Source organism: Uloborus diversus, chromosome 7 (genome assembly GCF_026930045.1).
Source record: "Uloborus diversus isolate 005 chromosome 7, Udiv.v.3.1, whole genome shotgun sequence".
NCBI classification, from domain to species: Eukaryota; Metazoa; Arthropoda; class Arachnida; order Araneae; family Uloboridae; genus Uloborus; species Uloborus diversus.
The window spans coordinates 16,347,839-16,367,096 of NC_072737.1; the positions used below are offsets into that span (position 1 = coordinate 16,347,839).

At 32.4% G+C, this 19,258-nt stretch overlaps 1 protein-coding gene across 1 annotated transcript in view; it reads left to right on the top strand.

Moving 5' to 3' along the window:
- Positions 1-3,439: 3,439 nt before the first annotated feature.
- LOC129226287 (receptor-interacting serine/threonine-protein kinase 4-like) overlaps positions 3,440-19,258 on the top strand; it is a 100,513-nt gene continuing 84,694 nt past the window's right edge. Inside the window, exon 1 of the mRNA XM_054860889.1 lies at positions 3,440-4,735. Coding sequence (XP_054716864.1) covers positions 3,440-4,735 — 1,296 coding nt within the window. The remainder of the gene's footprint in view (positions 4,736-19,258) is intronic.

The following is a 19,258-nucleotide window of genomic DNA, read 5'->3' on the forward strand; positions in this document are numbered from 1 at the left end:
TATAAACCCAAAACTGTCCGTCTGTGGGATAATATTCCTTATAGCAGGGATAATATTCTCATATATATAAATGTGAATTCGCTGATCGAGTAACGGTCCTGATGTCACCAACAATGAAACTCGCTGCACGGCATGATAATTTGATAATATTTTTTGTTAATGTTTGACATTACCTAAAAACTACTACCTAACGTAACTGACAACCCACCGAATCCTGAGTTGAACACTAACTATACGCGAAATTAGTCTTTAAATCTAAACCTATTCAGTTACTTTAAGAGGCCCCTACTTCAAAAGGTTATTAAAAATTAAGAGATCGTATATAATTAGTTAGGTATTAAAATAATTCATCGTATAGTAATTAAAATCAGTGTTTATTTTATAATTGGGGTTTTAGTTTAGTTGATTTTTGTATTGGAATAGTAAAATGAATTTGAGTTATAGGTTCGGGAAGGAAATTATATGTAAGTATGACCAATTATTTTTTACTTTTTAGTTCCTCTTTGCTTTTTGAAGTCGGTTTCTTTTTTATTTAAAAATATTTTTTATTTTATTTCATCCTTTTAATCTATTCGAGATAGTATAAGTAATGACTGGAACTGAAATACTAGGCAATTCCACAATAAATACTCCAAACTGTACGCATAATTAAAAACAATAATGCACTCATACAATTCTGTGGTTGTTTGCCAAAGAGAGAGAGAGATTTTTCAGCTTTTGGTGAAGAATTATATGAACGTTTTTAATATATCGTGCTTGATAGTTCATATTGTTTCCGCTTGACTTCACACATATCAAATTCTGGCACAGAAAAATACCTCTAAAAACACATATTATGCTCAGTAAAGTAGAAAATGGTCGAAATGACATATCAAATTTTGGAAAATTACCACAGAATTACAACAATCTTTAATATGTGAATCAACTGAAAGAAAATAACGTAAAAAACGCCAATTGTCAATTAACTGTTTAGCAAATTGTTGTTCCATCCAGCAATAGGGCCTCTTCATTGGTGCCAAAAATGCTCAACAAGCAACAAGAAATTCGAAAAATAGTTACGGCCAAGAGCAGTTTAGCGGTTAAAGTCCGAAAACAAACGCATCGTTGTCTTGTGACAAATTTACTTGCTGTTTTTCACCATGCAGTTTTCGATTTTATATGCAGGGATTTCTATGCAAATTGTACTTATTTTATATAATTGTACATTGGATCTGCATTTTTACTTGCTGCCTAATAGATAAATGATTAATGTTAAACTGATTGGCTAGCGGAAATAAAGAAATAAAGGTCCTTTTTCTGCTACGCAATCATGTTTGCACATAAAAATATATTTGTTATGTACGCCGTTTTTTCATTAAAAGTATTTCATTTATTTATTTTTTAATGGTTAAAGATGACATACAATGATATTTTTTAAAAACAGAATTCGGGATTTTTTAATCAACATCATTTTAAAGGTTTCTTGTGGAACTTTTTCTTAGAATTTTCCCACCAAGGCTGTGAGTTGGTACTTCATACTTCGCTCAAATCGGACCCCGGGTCAACGCGAGTGTTTACGGAAAAGGCCTCTAAAGTCACGCGCCCGGCAACCCCACCTTTACACACCGAAACCCAACGTAACACTTTCCACCTACACCCAGCACAAAAAAATCGAAAAAAGCCTTCAAAAGTACTTGATATAATTACGCATTCCGGCTGTGCCCCTATAAATCAGAGGCGAGCAAAATACCAAAAAGAAATTCCAGATAGGAGCGTATGACGCAACATTAATAGCGCACGCTTGGACACGAACCAATGGGAGCGGGAGCCGCCCCCATCCCCCCCTTCCAAGGGCTCTGGGTTAGCCGGAGTAAGGGAATTTCGGGAGCTAATCTCCGTTTAGGCAGTTCTTCGCGACCATGCGTGGAAATGTTTTATTAAATATTTACGACGAGTGGTGATATTTTATTAAATACTCGAGCTGTTGCGGTCCGGATCAACTGGTGTGTGTTCAATGTGGTGTTTTCTTGCCATGTGAAGGTATTTTCTTCGCGGGGATGTCTCTGTTGCGCCGACTCCTTACCATGTTCGGGGGTGGAGGATCTTATGTTTACCCTCACCATGGCTCTGCCGCGAAGTTTGTCTTCGAAGTGGAAGTTGTGTGCTTCTTCTAACAAAATGACTTCTTGGATTGCGTTATGAGACCGACTGACGGCCTGCAATTCACGCACCGACACCTTTCACTTATAGGAAGAGAAAATTCACGCAGTAATTCATCTTCGTTCACCACCCGCACCCCACAAACTGTTCTTTTAACCGACATATTGGGAAAGAGATGGTGTAATGTTTACATGGAGTGCAAACTATAGTGGTATTCTCAAGTGTCAGAAATATAATTCACTCGGTTAGAAAATGTAAAAGTTAAAAAAGATTAATAATAGTTTTTAAAGAGACTATTTGAAGAATATTCGCATCTAAAAATTTGTCGCATCTGAAGTTTCACACATTTAATTCACTGAAACTTAAAAATATGAATATTATTTTATAATGAAAAATAACATTTATATTTTTTAATGGAAAAGGTTTTAACATTATAAAACTTTTCATTTTTCCCCTTGTTTTTGTGCAAAATAAATACTGGTTAAAACTTATAATTATTCAAAATCATAAATATTGACTTCAATGATGTTAAATAGCGTTACGAAGTATGAATCTGTTTTAAAAGATATCTAATTGACATAGTTAAATAAAATTAAATTTGAACCTAATCTAAATTAAGAAAAAAAAATGTGTTTATAAAAATGTGTAATTAAATGTGATTTTTTAAGTAGCAAAAGTTACTTAACTAAAACGGGTTAAATATCAAAGATAATATTGGCACTAAGTGGTGATTGATTTATCTATAGAAACTGTAAACAAAAGCAATAAATATTGACAATGTAAAGCATGGCTTCTTAACATTAACCTTCGCTTAAATAACTTTTATATTTATTAAAGAATTGTGTATAAATTATCAAAGTTAATGTAGATATTTTGTATATAATAAACTCAGTATATGGAGAGAATTTTATATTAAATCAATGAAAGTATATATTTTTATACCTAGGTAAAAAAATGAAAACTCCCATTTCGTGAAATACATTTTTATGAAAAATAAACATGACTTTTGGATAAAGTGCTTAGTTTCGGAACACGATTAAATTATTTACCGTTACAGTTTGAGAGAAAGAAATTATTTATTGTTCTGAGAGAGAGAAATTTGCTTGTTTGTGAATTGAAAATGTCATTACAGATGTTATTCACTACGTTTTCCACAAAGCAACGATTCTTAGTGATTACAAAATGTCTGCGTTATTTAAGAGCCGTCCACGTCATAAAATAATGTATATTTTTGTTACAGTTAGAATTATTTATAGCAATGGACTGTGTCTAAAAAACTGATTTTTGAGCAATAAGCGAAATGCCGGGGTTGAGCAACAATCCCCCCAAAAACGGCTCACCCACGCGCCGGGGTGTCATAAACACATCTCTTCCTGCCAACAGACCTGTTCCCCCAGATGCTGTGGTAACTTTAACCGTGCCGGGAAGCAATGACCCACCTCCTCCCGCGCTTCCCAGATCCCCTCTTCGAACTATCATCGGTCCCCCAAGCAGCAATTTAGGCCTGGGGCGGCCGAGGTTGATGAACAATGGGGTCAATGGGGTGCACGACACGAATGGGAACGCGATTGACCCAGCAGATGTGGCCAACGGACAGCCTGTGACAGTCAGACCAACCACCTTACTCGGATCACAGCAAAAGAATGTGGTTCCAGGTGGTGCGTCCAGGGTAGGAATCCAGGCCGTCAGTGTGGCTAACGGCCAAGAGAACTCTGAAGACCCACCGTCCAGTGGGTTGAGGAGAAGCACTGGCCAAACGAACGGCGACCCTCCCACGAACGGGGGGAGAAGAGCGAACGGTCAGACGAACGGACAGGATAAGGTTTTTGAGAAAACGACGAACGCCTTGAAGAGGGAAGATGCGAACAAGGCGACCAATGGAAATGGTGAGGGTAAAAATGGAAAAGATAAAAACGGTAACGGAAAGAACGGCAATGGGACTAAGTCGCCATCAAAAAGGCCGGCAGGTGCGGCATCTCCCACCAAAAAACCAGCAGGTGCAGCATCTCCGACGAAAAAACCGAACGGGAACGGCGCAACAGCTTCCCCGACGAAGAAAGCAAGCAGTACCACTTCACCAGTTAAGAAACCTGCGAAAGCCAGCAACGACGACAAATCTGACGAAAAGTCGTCTCCCAAGAAAGAAACTCCTCCAAAAACTTCTAAAGACTCACCCAAAAAGACTACATCCCCTTCACCAACACGAAGACTCCCCAAACTCGAGTCTCCTACCAAAAAAACCACATCTCCTTCACCACCGAGGAGGAAAGTAGTAGCTCCTCTGCCTTCTCCTAAATTTTCTCGAAAAGGTGTTCCCGGTCAGTCGTCTCCGTCGAAACGACTGGTGCCTGGAAAGCCTCTTCCAAACGTTAGTAGTCAACCACCCGGTACGTCTGAATCCGTTAAGGAAGTATCGGTTCAGGAATCTGGTGAGGACGGCAAATCTTCCGATGACAAGTCTGAGAAGAAAAAGCCTGAAAATATTCCAGTTCTTGACCGACTGCTAACCTTGTGCAAGAGAGGGGACTGGTTAGCAGTAGAGAGTCTTCTCAATCATCTGGATGGGTTACAGATACCAACCGATCTTGTAGACGACGTGAGTATATTTCATGTTGTCTTCTTATGAGAAAGTTTAGTTACCTTCTTTTAGATATCAATGATTTCGTGTTTCAACTTTGTTCTCCTGTTTTGAAAAGTAGTAAAAGTAAACGTTCTAGAAAGATTTTAGTAGAATTGGGTTCATTTCTCATTCCTACTTGACAAAAGTCAAGTTAATTCATCATCCTCAAAAAAATGTAAATAACTTTCATAGCTATAGACCTTCTCTTAGGGCTCTGAATGGTTTTTTCTCAGACACAGAGAAGGAAAATTTTTTGTAAGAGTTCAGTGTTGTGTTGCTAGTCCCCTTTACAATCAAATTTATTCTCTCTTTTTGGATCTGATTCTTACATATCCCCCATAATAGAACTCGTCTACCTTAAAACCAGTCCATCGAAAATGTCAAATTCTTACTAAAATTAAATTAATTTTGTCAAAAAAAAAAAGTTAGCTTTTATAGAGATGAGGAAGTTAATCCAAATGCTTTTCATAATGATACTATTCTTGTTATTACGAGCTATTTCTCAGCTGAATTCTTTCTGCTTGCTTCGTGGGGTATTTTGGCATCATTCAATTTCTGTACTGTCAACTTGCAAAGTATTTCTACTTCATATGATTTCTATTTTGGCCTAGCTGTTTATATAAAGTTTGGCAAGGAATATCATCTTCAAACATTTAAGAAAATACTGTTTGTTAATATGTTACAGATTGTCTTGCATATTGTAGGCAATGTAAACAGTTGACTAATATTGGTTTAATATATTGATTGAGATAAAAGCATAATTTTTTAGAAATAATTTTTTATTGTGCTTTGTTTCACTCACATCAGAAAAGAAAAAAGTGAGTATAAGTCAGGGTATTTTAATAGTTATTTACTTTTATTGATTAATTTTTATTAACAGTACCCAGGGCTTGGATGTTAATAACCTGAAAATTAAAAAAAAAAAGAATCTCCAATCAAAAATGATCTATAAAGGAAACTTTAAGTGATCGAAGAAATGTTTTATGGTAGCACTTTTGACAAAACGCAAAGATTTTCATTTCTCATTAACATCCTAACCCAGTCTTTGAACGGGAAAGTAAAGAGCAAAATCAATCCTTTTTTTAAAACTAGCCGCCTGCGGCGACCAGCTGGTTCGCCTTCTTACGCCATTCGCCTTTCTGAGCAAGCAGCCACCTACGGCGGCTGTTTGGCTAACTTGTCATTTACCTTTTTACTTCAAGTTTGCCGCCTTCGGCGGTTGTTTAAATAAATTTGGCAGCAGTATTAATCAATCCATCTCTATCTTTTTTTTTTTTTGTGCCATTCACATTTTTACGCCAAGATTGCCGCCTTCGGCGGCTATCTACCTTTACAATCTATCTCTACATTTTCGAATCCATCTCTATTTATTTTGACCTCCCCGCCCATTTCCTAATAAAAACAAAGATCACTCAAAAAACTGCTTTTTTTTTAAAATTTAAGTTGAGCAAAAAAAAAAAAGGCAAAATTCCCCATAGTGTGCAAAAAGTAGCGTTTGACAAAGATAAAAAAAATCTCGCTATTTTTATTGAATTAATGCGCACAACTATGAAATGTAACGTAATAGGGATACAGCGAAAGGTCCAGCTTGGGGGGGGGGGCGGGATGGAAAAAGAAATAAATGCAATCCCTAAATAAAACAAAAAAAGGAAAGAAAAAAAGTAAGCGCTTCCGGAAAAACACGTGGTTATCACGTCAGAAAATGTAGATGTAAGCTATATAGTAAAAAAAAAAAGATTAACATTGCTTGCGATAAAGATTCCATCGTAAATATCGAATCGAAATCCAAGTAGTGACGTCACAGGCATAAAAGATTGAAGAACGCTTTTTTCGACTGATGCGTGAAAGGACATGATGTGTTCAGCATTAAAAAAATTGTAAAAAAAAAACTATTGCGTATTTTTAAGAACTTTTTTCTTTTGAAGAGGGCGAAATGTTTTTACTATTACCAACTTAAATTTCAGAAATGAGGCTTTGATACTTCTCGCAGGATGATGTTAGAAAAAAATAAAACCCAGGAAAACATGCAAATTAAAGGTGTTTTTTCAAAAATTCATAAAAAATACAAAAATTGCTCTATCTTCAAACTTCTTCATTCATCATATTTAAAATTAAATTTCCTATACTATAGTACATAAAATATTTGTGTGGTGCGATTGGTTCGGGGTCTGTGAGGTAAAAATTACGAAAAAGTGCAAAAAAACACATAAAACATTAAATAACTTTTTTTCTAATTAAAATATCAAAAATCGAAGCCCGAGGTGCACATCTTCGGCAAAAACAGCACCTGTACACCAAATTTCATCTTTCTAGGCCTTACCGTTTTTCCGGGAAGCGCGCCACACACACACACACACACAAACATCTTATTTTATTATATGTATAGATTAAAGTATTTTTCATAATTTTTGTGTATGCAAACCTAGGCATCAAAATAAATTATGAATTCCACTAAACCCATTTCGGTTTTAAACCATGCATACGTTTAGCATGAAACTTCTTTAAAAAGTGATTTTCAAATGGCTTTCAATTTTTTTTCATGCAGAAAAGATATTCGATGTACGTTTTTTTATGAACAAGTGTTGCTGGTTGAGTTCATAATGTTTTGAAAATGATTGAAGTTTTATGCTATTTAAAAATCGTAACATTTTAGTGGATATGTAATGTTTATTGGAGACATCTCTGCTCTATATTCGTTCAAGAGTAGTAGGGAAGAGAAAGGTTGAAGGATTCGAAGTACTATTTGTTTTATGAAAGCGCCAAAAATGCATTTTAATTCTTTGTTAATCTATTTTTATCTACTAGTGCTGCATTATTATAATAATTTTTGAATAAAGTTTGACTTAAAATAAAAGAAAAATTTCCTATTTGTGGGTGTGAAAAATTTTTTTTTGAATTTCAAGCGCTCCATTTTCGTCAAGTTGGAGCCGATCCGTAGTATAAGCAGTTTAAGGTTATTCCTATACGTTTCGCTTTGATTTCAAACTGCATTTCATTCACTTTCTTTTTTTTCTTAATATTTTTAATGTGCTGGATTATATTACGTTTTCGGGATCATTTTATCATCGTTTTAAATGTTTTAATTGGGTTCGATTGCGCAATATTTTCCGTAGCATTTTATTTGGCATATAGATGCATGCAAGCGTCAAAAAAAAAAAAAAAAAAATCTAATATCTTTTCCTCAAACATTGATGTATTGTTTTCACATCGCTCTTAAACCGATAGTACTAAATAATCAGAAACGCTCAAATAGTTCATTGTAGACACTAACATTTGCTGATCTTGTGTGAACATCTTGTGTGAACGACAAGCATTGTCGTTTTTAGTTATTTGTTCGAAAATAAAATATTTGCTGACCAGATATATTTTACAATTTGTTGCTATTTAATGAATAGATAAATAAAATTTTAAATAAATAGATTAAAAGTAAAAAAAAAAAATGTTTGTTAAGTAATCGTAGCTCGAAGATTATTATTTTCAAAATACATTTCTCTACTGAAAGCAATAGGAAAATGCATTTGTCATTGCTTTGTTTTTAAATTATTCATTGTTTTTTTTTTTTTTTTGAAATCCCTAATCTGCTCACTAAGAACAAATTTGTTCATCAACGAAAAGTATTAACTCTGTGTGTGTGTGTAAAGTATATTTTCTTGTACTTAAGTTAATGATAAAACTTCGTATCGGGTGCCAAAAAACATTACATGCCAGTGTAAATAGAATTCATGCAATGAGTAATTAAAACGTAAAAGTAATCCTACCATGGCAGGTTTATTTTTTATGCGCTACAAATACGCTGGAATTCATTATTTGTTTTTCCACTCGTCCACGAATAGTTGCAGTCATTTTGTCATTTAACTTTTCAATCTCTTTAAATGCTGCTTTTAGTGTAACTGAATACAAATTAGTTTTTTACGTTAACTAATATCTGTACCTCAGAGCCAGACTAGCGTAAATCCAAAAAAATGCGATTCATCAGTGCATTGTATGTAGAATCTTATTCCGCATCGAGCCATGTGTAAGCAATTCTAAAAAAAAAAAAAACCTTTCTAATTATTTAACAGTGTTAAAAAGCATGTGCTTCATCCTTTGGAGGCGCCAGACAAACGTTTTCCCTCTCTCCTTTAAAGTAGTGATTATGACTAACGTTATTCTGGCTCTGAGTTACAGATAGATCATTTCGTTTTCTTTTTTAATTCCAAATGGAATTTTTTTGCATATTATTTTTCAATATTCGGCTATTATCAAATGACTTTAGGTTAAACTGTAAGGATAAAATCCAGAGTGAAATAAAATGTTCTTCATTTCATTCCTATAAATGCAAATTTATTATACTCGAGCCCGTCGTAATCGCGAAAATTTAAGCTTCACGAAAAATTTCAATTTTGCATGCACAAACAACTTTGCTATGTAAATTATAAAATTTGCGGATTTCTCAGCTTGAAAAATTAACTCTCGCCCAAATAAGTGCTTTTACCTTTATATAGTTAACTCATTTATCATTGCTTTGTGTTTTAAACAATCACAGTAATCATTTAATATTTCTTATTATCCAATATTTCCTTTGCATACCAAGTGTTGTAATGAACTATGGAAGTCAAGAAGAATATTATGAACCTACAATTTCTTAAGTCCATGGGCCACTTTTCCGAATACTAAATATCAGTACTGCTATTCTGTGCGTTTTTTTTTTTTTTTTTTTTTGAGGGGAATTGCGTGGGACAGAGAGGAGACTGAAGAGAACATCCTTTCTTTTACCGAGTGGCATTTGAAGCATATATAGTTATTGTTGCGAGGACATAAGAAATATCTATCGTTCTTAAAAAAAAACTTGGTTTCACGAATGTTTAAAAAGCGAGGGACATGGCTCGTTCAATACCAGTTTCACTGAAATTAAAAATTTCCTCCTCCTCGTACATATGTTACAAGGTAAGATTCAAACTGAGAAAATGTTTTGGAAGAAATTTCGTGTTGGCGAAACTGGAGGGACAGCATTTACATTATATTGTAATATTATTGGGACTTCAAAATTACCGTTATAGAAGGAAATATCTTCGTATCAAATATTCGGATACTAGAAAATCGTCCGTCATTGTATAACGGGTGAAAATTGTTTCTACATTATTGCCTGTTTGGTGATATTTTAATAGTTGAAATTGTAACCCTATCACTAATGGATTAACCCTAAACTCCAGTAGATAGCGTTCATTGTTTTCGTTTCTTCGTTTTTGGATCGTTTCACGGTAATTCAGACATTTATGTAGAGTCCGTACCGTAACCTTTTTTTGTCAAAAGCTTTTTAATTTAGTGTTTGATTAGCTTATTATTTTCTTTTGAGCTTTTCCTACCAACACACCAGCTCAAATTAAAATAATTTGCAAATCAAACGGTAAATTAAAAGTTATGGCAAAAAAAGGTCACGTTGCGGACTCTACATAAATGTCTGAATTACCATGAAATGCCCCTTTTCTAAAATTAAAGTCTTACCAGTAAAACAGTTAAGTGACCGGATCGAGTTCAGCCTTGTCACAATAAAGTCTTTCCCCGCATGTTAAACCATGGCCCCACTGAATACTTACACTGATCATGCCGTGGCGCGAGTTTCATTGCTGAAACACGCGGGTTACTCGATCATCGGCTATTACTTATGTGAAGATTAGATGCAGAGGTTTTTTTATTAATGTGTATGGATGGAGGAGGGAGGGGAGGACAAAACGTGGTGCACTTCTGTTTTTGTTCATGAAATAAGTGACAAATGCTTGCCAAAAAAAAAAAAAGGGACTAATAGTCGACTGTACCGTATGAATGGTCAACTCGATAGTAATTAGTAAACATAAATTATTTGTTACTTCGTGAATTTTGCAGTTAGGAGCATTTTTCCCTCATTTTGTTACATTAAAAAGTACCGTAAAAAAAGGAAGCTCGACTAAATTTTGAAGAATCTCAAATGTTGTGTATTTAAATTCGATTTACTGTTTTTTCCTTCATAATAATTCATCATCACGTTCCACTTCATAATGAGTTTTGTGAAGTCAAGGTGCATTTAATTAGTTAATGGAAAAGTTAAAGATGCATGATTCAATATTTTTGGTTCTCATAAATGAAATATTTTTTCCCGCCAACTGAGCATTAGAAAACAGAGAAAAGAATTTTTTCTATAAAAAACTCGTTGTTGTCAATCTTTCTTATTTTCTCCCGAAAAATTGAAAATAAATGTGAATAAAACTTGTTTTAAATTTGAGTCCACCAAAGTAAAAATATTTCATTTCTCAGGAAAAATCGTTTCTCCTTTAAAAATAAATAAATAAATAAATAAATGAGCAAAAGTGATATTTTCTATTCACCTACATTTACTACACTTTAAGCTTCAAATTTGAGTTCTTATTTCATCATTAGAAAATAGAAATATTTTAAATTTGTTTTTCTCATTAGTAGAACAATAATATAAATGTGACGATAAACGAAATGTTTTGTACGCATACACATTTAATTTGTAAGTTAAATGCATTGATACTTTTCATAACCTCAATTAGATAGCGGTTTTGTTCGCTTTTTTTTTTTTTTTTTTTTTTTGCAGTATCCCAATATAACTACACCCCAAAAAACTTGAAACAGGGCCTGTCAAGTTCTCCCTGTTTTACTTTTCTTCTTCTTTTTTTTTTTTTTTTTGAATGCACATGGGTGATTTTCCAAAATCCTAACAATATTAAGTCCCAAGAGCCTAACGCAGGGATTTTTTGACCTATTTTTTTCCCCTTTATTTAACACTTATAACTTTTCGATGTTATTCTGTTCTTATCAAAACAATAACACATTTCTTTTTTCTAACAAAAGGATTTGAATAACCAGAAAGTTAGGCTATTTGTCTTGTCCCAATTCATTTCTCAAATGTACTTAAATTATTTTTAAATTTTCTATCGACATTTCACAAATTTAATTTGTAGTACTAAATTAAGCATATTTAAAGGTGTCAAATTACATTCCTTGAATAAATTTAATTATTAAAATAATCAAGATACATCATCTTAAATTTTGTGCCCAGGTTTTATGTCATTCTCCTGTCCAAGGAATGAGTTCAATTATTATCGAAAAAAAAAAGGGATTTTTAATCTGATGTACTACAACACTTTATTATCACCATTTTATTGGATTCTTTGAGTATTTTGTTAATATAATTTGTCTTATTAAAATTTTATTCTTATCAAAATTTTGAAGTTAAAAATATATATGTAACATTTTAGCTGTCACTGCATATTTAAAGCGAGTTCCCTCTATTTTTCCCTTCATAAGTTCCTAACAAAGAGTAAATATAATATTTTTCAGATTTTTTTTTCTAAGCATTTTTATTTAAAAAAAAATTCTGATTGGAAAATGTCAGGTTTTTGGAGAGTTACCCATATATTAATAAAAGTTTTTTCCACAACATGCTACAATTACATATCATGCATTTCTAAAAACAAACTTGTGATTAAGTGTTCGGTTTCTGATATGGTTATCTTAAATGCCGTTGATAAACATGTCTCAATCAAAAAATATCACTGTAACAGAAAAATATTTAAAAGACTGAAGTTTTCATTTTTCCTTTCAATACCTTGCTATTTACTTAAACTTCTTCTTGGAAAGAGAGTTTACTTGCGTTAGTCTATGGAGCTCGAACAAAATATGTCGAGGAATTCATCCAAGAAGCGGTCCTTTGCAGGAAAAAAAAATGCAGCAGCTTACAAAGAGAAAAAACGTATTTTTTCTTTTGAGTCATTTTCAAAAATGTTATGATTTCAAAAACCGATATTTTACTGATATTCATAGTTTTTCTCACATCTTTTAATTATATTTAACTAAAAATATTTTTATTCATGGAATTTATTAAAACTTGAGCACTTTTGAAGTAGTTAGTAACTGAATTTAACTAATAGCTTATTTAAAAAAAATAATAATAATATCCACTATGTAATCCTAGAGGCAGTGGTTCTCACCCTTTTCACTATTGAGGGCCAGTTGGAACCCTTTCGAATCCTAAGCGAGCCACAAACAGTAGAAATAATATTTTCACAACGATTACAATATGTGAAATGTGATGAAATTTTAAGGTTTTCCAAACTAAATGTAATGCAACCAGAAAAACGATATAGATTAACTTTCATTAGTTGTTCGTGGGCCACTCGTGGTCCGCAGATTTCCTGTTAACAATCACTGCCCTAGGCCACATCTAAATATTGCTGTTATCTAGTTCCTTAATAAGACAAATTAAATGTTTTTAAATTATAAAATAAATTAATATAAATTAGAAAGTTCGGGGGGGGGGAGGGAAGTTGGCTGTAGCAGTACTTATAATTTGTGTTAAAAACAACCACACCATTCAGTTTGCAAAATTAAGCGAACTAATTATTTTTCTATCGCTTTTCTGTATTTTGCTGGTATATCTTAAAAATAATCATGAAACTATTTTTTAGATGATTATTAAGTGATACAGTCGAACTCGCTTATAACGAGTGCAAAGGCACTGCGATATTTATTCGTTATAACCGAGCGCTCGTAAAAAAGCGAGTTCGTGAAAAATATTATAAAAATTCATCATAGTTTCTTTTTTTTTCTTCTTTTTAAATACTGTTCAGTGCCAAATAAGTTGGTTACTTTGCTTTGAACTGTCTGAATGTCTTTTTCCTATGTCATTGTTTTTTAGGAATACACATGTACACACATATGTAATTTTTATAAGTTTTTTTACTCCACACATTAAAAAAAAAAAAAAAAGAAACAAAGTACCTACTGTCATCGCTTGTTCTCAGGATTTATGATTTGTCAAACTTAGGTAGGTTCATTTTGGAATATTAAAGAAACTTAACTAAAAAAGAATAAGCTGTGCTGAAAGTCAAAAGAAATTTTACAAATCACAAAAATATTACTCGCATTAAGCGGGGTTTGCTCGTTAAAAGCGAATTATGCTCCCATGAACTTAACAGTGTACCAACCATGTATTTCTGATTTTTTCGCTAATTCCCTGCTTTCGTTAAATCAGGGCTCCTTATAAGCGAGTTCAACTGTACTAATTAGATAACTTTTGCTTCGTTTCCAGAAATGGTTATAGTTTTTATTTTTGTTGTTGCAACGATGTAAAATATTTGCTACTTAAAAACTGTAGATGCTAAATACGCAAATGGTGAGTTTACCCAATCTTTTGAATGACGGTAGAACATTTAAGTTAAAAGAGTTACTACTACCCTAATCTCGTTTTCCGTCATGTAGCGGAACTGACATCGTTTCTGTAAAACGAGTTACGTTGCGGATATAGTAATATTGTGGTAAAACAACTTCCAGTGACAGATGCAACACCTTCCGTAAGGTATCTAAAGGCAGGAAGATAGCAGTCAAAAATAACAGCCAATCAGTTTAATTTGATTGAAAAAATTGATGAAATACTATGTGATAAAGGGAGTTATAAGACTTGTGCAAGTGTTTTATAATATTCTTTCCTTAAAATCTGTGCACGGCTTCTTAAGAATGACTTTTCGAAATCATTCGAAGTTATTTTCTGTGTATTTTTTTCAGCACTAAGGGAAGTTAGGTGATAATGGTTAGATTGAATAGGCAACGAATTTCAAAAAAGAAAGATAAGGGAAAAGAAAAACGGTTGTATGAAAGAAAAAGTTTACAAAATGGAAGAGAAAAAAGTAAATCAAAAAGCAATGAAAACAAAAGAGGAGTCATTAGTAGAGGGAAAGCAAAAAAAGGCAAGTACAGAATAAATATACAACGAAAACTCAATGAAACTTTGGTTTCAAACAAAAAACCCATAGCTCAAGAGGTAGAAAATTTAATATTTTTTCATTAATTAGACACATGCTCGCTGACTGTGTTGACCGCTGTTTATTTAAGCTCCCGAAAATAATTAAGTGAGTAAAAAATAAATAAATAAAAGTGAGTAAAAATATACAAATAAATAATAAGTAAATAAACAAAAATGAATAAATAAATAAATAAATAAGAAATAAATAGGTAAACAAAAATAAATAAATAAATGAAAATAAATATATAAAAGTAAGTTAAAATGAATAAACAAATATAAATAAAACAATAAAAAAACAATAATAAAACATGAAGCAGAACCATAAAGCTCTTTTTTTCCTTCTGATAATTACATTTTTCAACATAAATGTTTTGTACTTCATGTACCAAATGCAGTCTTCAATATTATTGTTAAGTATCTGAAAAGAAAATTGTGCTTAAGTTTTCAGTTCACTTTCTGGTCAAACTACCCTAGTTTATATCATTGGTATTTTTTTAACATCGGAGTACATTGGAGCAGCGCTCTTTATTCTGCATATTATGCACTGCTAAAATCGGCAATGTCATTAATCAGTCAGAAGTGAGGCCAAAGCATGTAATTAGTGAAAAAATTACGACACTGGTGTTATTTTCGGAACCGTTTACTTTTCCAAACAGGATTTCGGATGATTCATTGCGTCGTTCGTTCTATCCATTATCTCGGAAGCCTCCCTTCTAGCTCGGCCAAAGGTGTCATATACTTTCATTTTTATAGGAGTTCCAAGCAGGCCCTGATTTCCACGAAGAAATGGGCACTTGCTCAGGGCCTCTGCTGTTTGGGAGCTCCCTAGTTCGACCCTTTCATTAATACATTTGTCTTGAAATTTAAACTGTTGTTTGTAAAAAAAAAGGGGCAAATGAGAGAATATTTTTCTTTGAAGTTTCATATTATTTTATTTTTCAATATTAAATTTTTTATTTCACTATATATTTTTTATTTCATTATAAGAATTATTTCTATACATGTCTTCATATAAAACGATCTGTTTAAAAGCTGAGAGTGCATTTTGTTGAAAAAAAATTAGCAAAACAACCTCCAAAAAAAAAAAAAAAAAAAAAAAAAAAAAACGTAGTGAGTATATAAGCCTTAACGTAAAAAAAAATTCTAACGTTCGAGTACACATCTTGGCTAAAAAAGCAAATTTGTGCAAAACCATAGAGGTTTCATGAAATCATGCAGGATTTCTTTTAAATTTTCTGGATTCGTATTCGAGTTCGTATCTGAAATGTGCGGTTGGTTTCATTGACTAATTTTTATTCATAATACATATTTCATTGCAATATAAAATGCTGTGTGGGAAGCAATACTGCAACATAAAATTTCATTGGGCCGTCCAATTTTTTCTTTGCGCCACAGTCACTAGAATTTAAAATTGAGCCCTGACTTACAAGCGCTCACAAAATTACTTATTTTCTTTGATTTATGAAGCTATTGCTTACAAAAGTTACTATTGGATTAGAAGTTCGAATGATACTAAGTAAGCTGACTTTAGAAAGGCATTTGTAGGTCTTGATCTTGATTAAAGTTAACTAAACGGGGTAGAACAAGGGTTCATTGTCGTTGGCGACTTGTTTACTTCCTTGCTTTGTGGAAATAGACAAACATAGCTCACTTCGCCGCAAGTTTACCTCCTGCTTTGACGTAACATTTCTATGGACGTTTTAATATTTTTCAATGTCTTACTATTATATTTATTTTGCCGACTTTTTTGCGTTTTGAGGGCCCTCTTAATGAGTGATTTAGTTTTTTTGGTAATTTTACATTTTTATAAAGCTTCATAGGCTTAATTTATTTAATAGACATATTATTTAAGTCAGTTAAATATGAGTTAAGTGATTAAGCTTGAACTCGAAAGATTTTGCTGAAGTTAAATCATTAACTAGCTCTTTTTTTTTTTTTTTTTTGACTGATAAATCTCTTTCCATGCAAAAATGGAGAAGAGGCTAAAATGTTAAGTCTCATTGAGAGCGGAAGACAAGAGTTAAAAAAAAAGCTAAATGCTCAAATTCTATCCTTATTAAATAGTGTATTATGGGGAAGGGGAAGTGCAAACATTTTTTCGAAAATACTTTTCCGCATGAAAAAAAGATTACAGAAAAAAAGATAAACAAATAAATAAAAAAAATTATTATTAAACTGAAAAAAAAGACGAAGGAGGGGGGGGGGGGGAGGGATAAAGTAGCAAATGAAAGCATCTAATGCAGCACTCAAAGAGTACCTATGATTGCATCTCTAGAATAAAAAAACAAAAGTCATTTTTAAAAGTTTAAGAGTTGTGGAATGAACACGATTGTACCAAATGTTAAAAAAAAAGAAAACCCTACTCAAAAGAGTGAAGTTGAATCAAGTAGCCACAAGTATGAGAAAATAATGATGTTTAAGATAATGAAAAAAATTAAGACTTAACAAGTATCAGTAATGGCGGGAGAATGTGTTATAGAATTGCAAGCAGTTCATTGACAATTGAAATACTTCACCAATACGGAAAATTTGAATCTAAGCAATATAAGAAATTGAATATTAACTTGTTAAATGAAATAAGGAAATATACTCTACTGATAGTAAATTATAAACTCGAAAAATAACCAAAACATAAAATTTATATTTTAAAAAAATATGTTAAAATATAACAGCGAGTCATTTTTGAGTGCAAGATATCAAATTATGTATGCATATTTACTGTATGTAATGAATGTAGATTCAGGTAAGATTTATTAATATTTTTTGCGGGCCATAAAGCGTTTCGCATCTTCTTGATGCTTCTTTTTCTAACCTTATTTACTGGTGTTTTATTGAAATATATACAATCTTGAAAGTTTAATTGAAATCGTTTGAGCCTATTTCAGATAAATAAAAGCTGTGATTCTTTTTGTGCTTTGAAAACGTTATTACCTACTGGGATTTTTGAGATTTTTTGTCCTTATTTTAATGTTATTTTGTTTTATTTGGAATCCATACGTATATATACCCCTTTTATTATATTTATCGATGTACTATGTAGCTGGAGTAGAGGTAAATTCATTTCGACGTATTTTTTACTAGTGGTACCCGCACGGCATTGCCCGTAATAGAAAAATTAAAAGGTCTTTTGGTTCGCCTGTATATTTACAAATAATGTATGGTGAATTTTCTCGCCAATTGAATTGTACCCATGTCACAGTTTCACGTTATGATAATTCCGTATCTCGCCAATTGGCTTGTGCCCATGTTACGGTTCTACGTTATGATAAATTCGTAATTTACTCGTCCGTCTTATGATAATTTTGTTCTTAAAATTGGAATAGAAAAAGAACCACATCGGGTTTTTGAAAAATCGCTTCGAGGTGCACACCTCCATGCTACAAACTAACTTTGTGCCGAATTTCATGAAAATCGGCAGAACGGTGTAGGCGCTATGCGCGTCACAGAGATCCTGAAAGACAGAGATCCGGACAGAGAGAGATCCTGACTTACAGAGATCCCGACAGAGAGACTTTCTGCTTTATTATTAGTAAAGATTATTCCCCGAAAGCTTTTGTTTCTTTGAAATGTTCTTATCACAATATGTGAAAAAAATGATATGAATCTTTTCGAAAAAAATTCCATGCATAATTATTACTTTTTAAAATTGCAGAATCTTGTATTCGCATAAAAAAAGGTATGTAGACACATACTACTTTGCATGCAGCGTTTAAAACTTATAGCCCAACATTATCTTGTTAAAAATGCCAAAGTGTTTGCACTCTAAATGCTCCATTACTTCCTTTTCAGTTGAGCAAAGTGCTGAGTCTTAAATAAATATTTTTTTTTTCTGTTTATCGTCAGCCGAGAATGAAGGAGGAAGTGAAGTGAACTAGGAAATTTCTTCTTGGTTTTTCTTTCATAAAGAGCGTGTAACATTGTTTCTTTTTCAACGAATATATTTTTTGATACCCACGGACTATGCAAAAAAAATATAGTTTAATTTAAAATATAGTCCGCTGTGTGATTTCATTCTTGCGATTTAGACAAAGCATTTTGAAAATGTAGATAAATAAACAATAGTTTTTAAAAAAATGAATTTATTTCAGGCACATCAAAATTTCTGCATTCAAGTGTTATAGCCGTTTTTTTTTACGTTATTTGTTTTTTGATATATTTCTTTTTTTTTCTTTTTCGAATTTTTATATTGTATAGTTGATCATGCTAAAAAGTTAAAACTTTGCTTAAATTTCAGTCTATATTTAAAGTTAAAGTAGAAAAAATGAAGGTGGAAAATCGCTGTCAATTTATTCAGAAAAAGGAAATCTGAAGTTAGAATACGATTCAAATAATCATTGTCAGATCTAACTCCATACTTAGGATTTAAGGTCCACCCACCACAAAATGGAAAATATCGCTATCTACCAACCATAATGCGAGCAATGGATCTCGTGACTTCTCAGTTACGTATCACAAAGATAATAGATTTGAGAAACGTCAGGACAAGGCAAAGTGATAAAGCAATAATTTGCTCAATAAATAAAAAGGAAGATTAAAAAAAAAAAAAACTTTTTTCTTTATCTTACCGGATTTTTAAATATTGGTCTGCATTTTAAGTTGCAAAAGCCTCGAGGTTTGTTTCATAGCTTACGAACTTTTAATAAACAGAAATTTAGTGTTTTATTCTCATTATCGTTCTCATCTTTTCTTTACTAACTAGAAAATCGCCCGTCATGGTA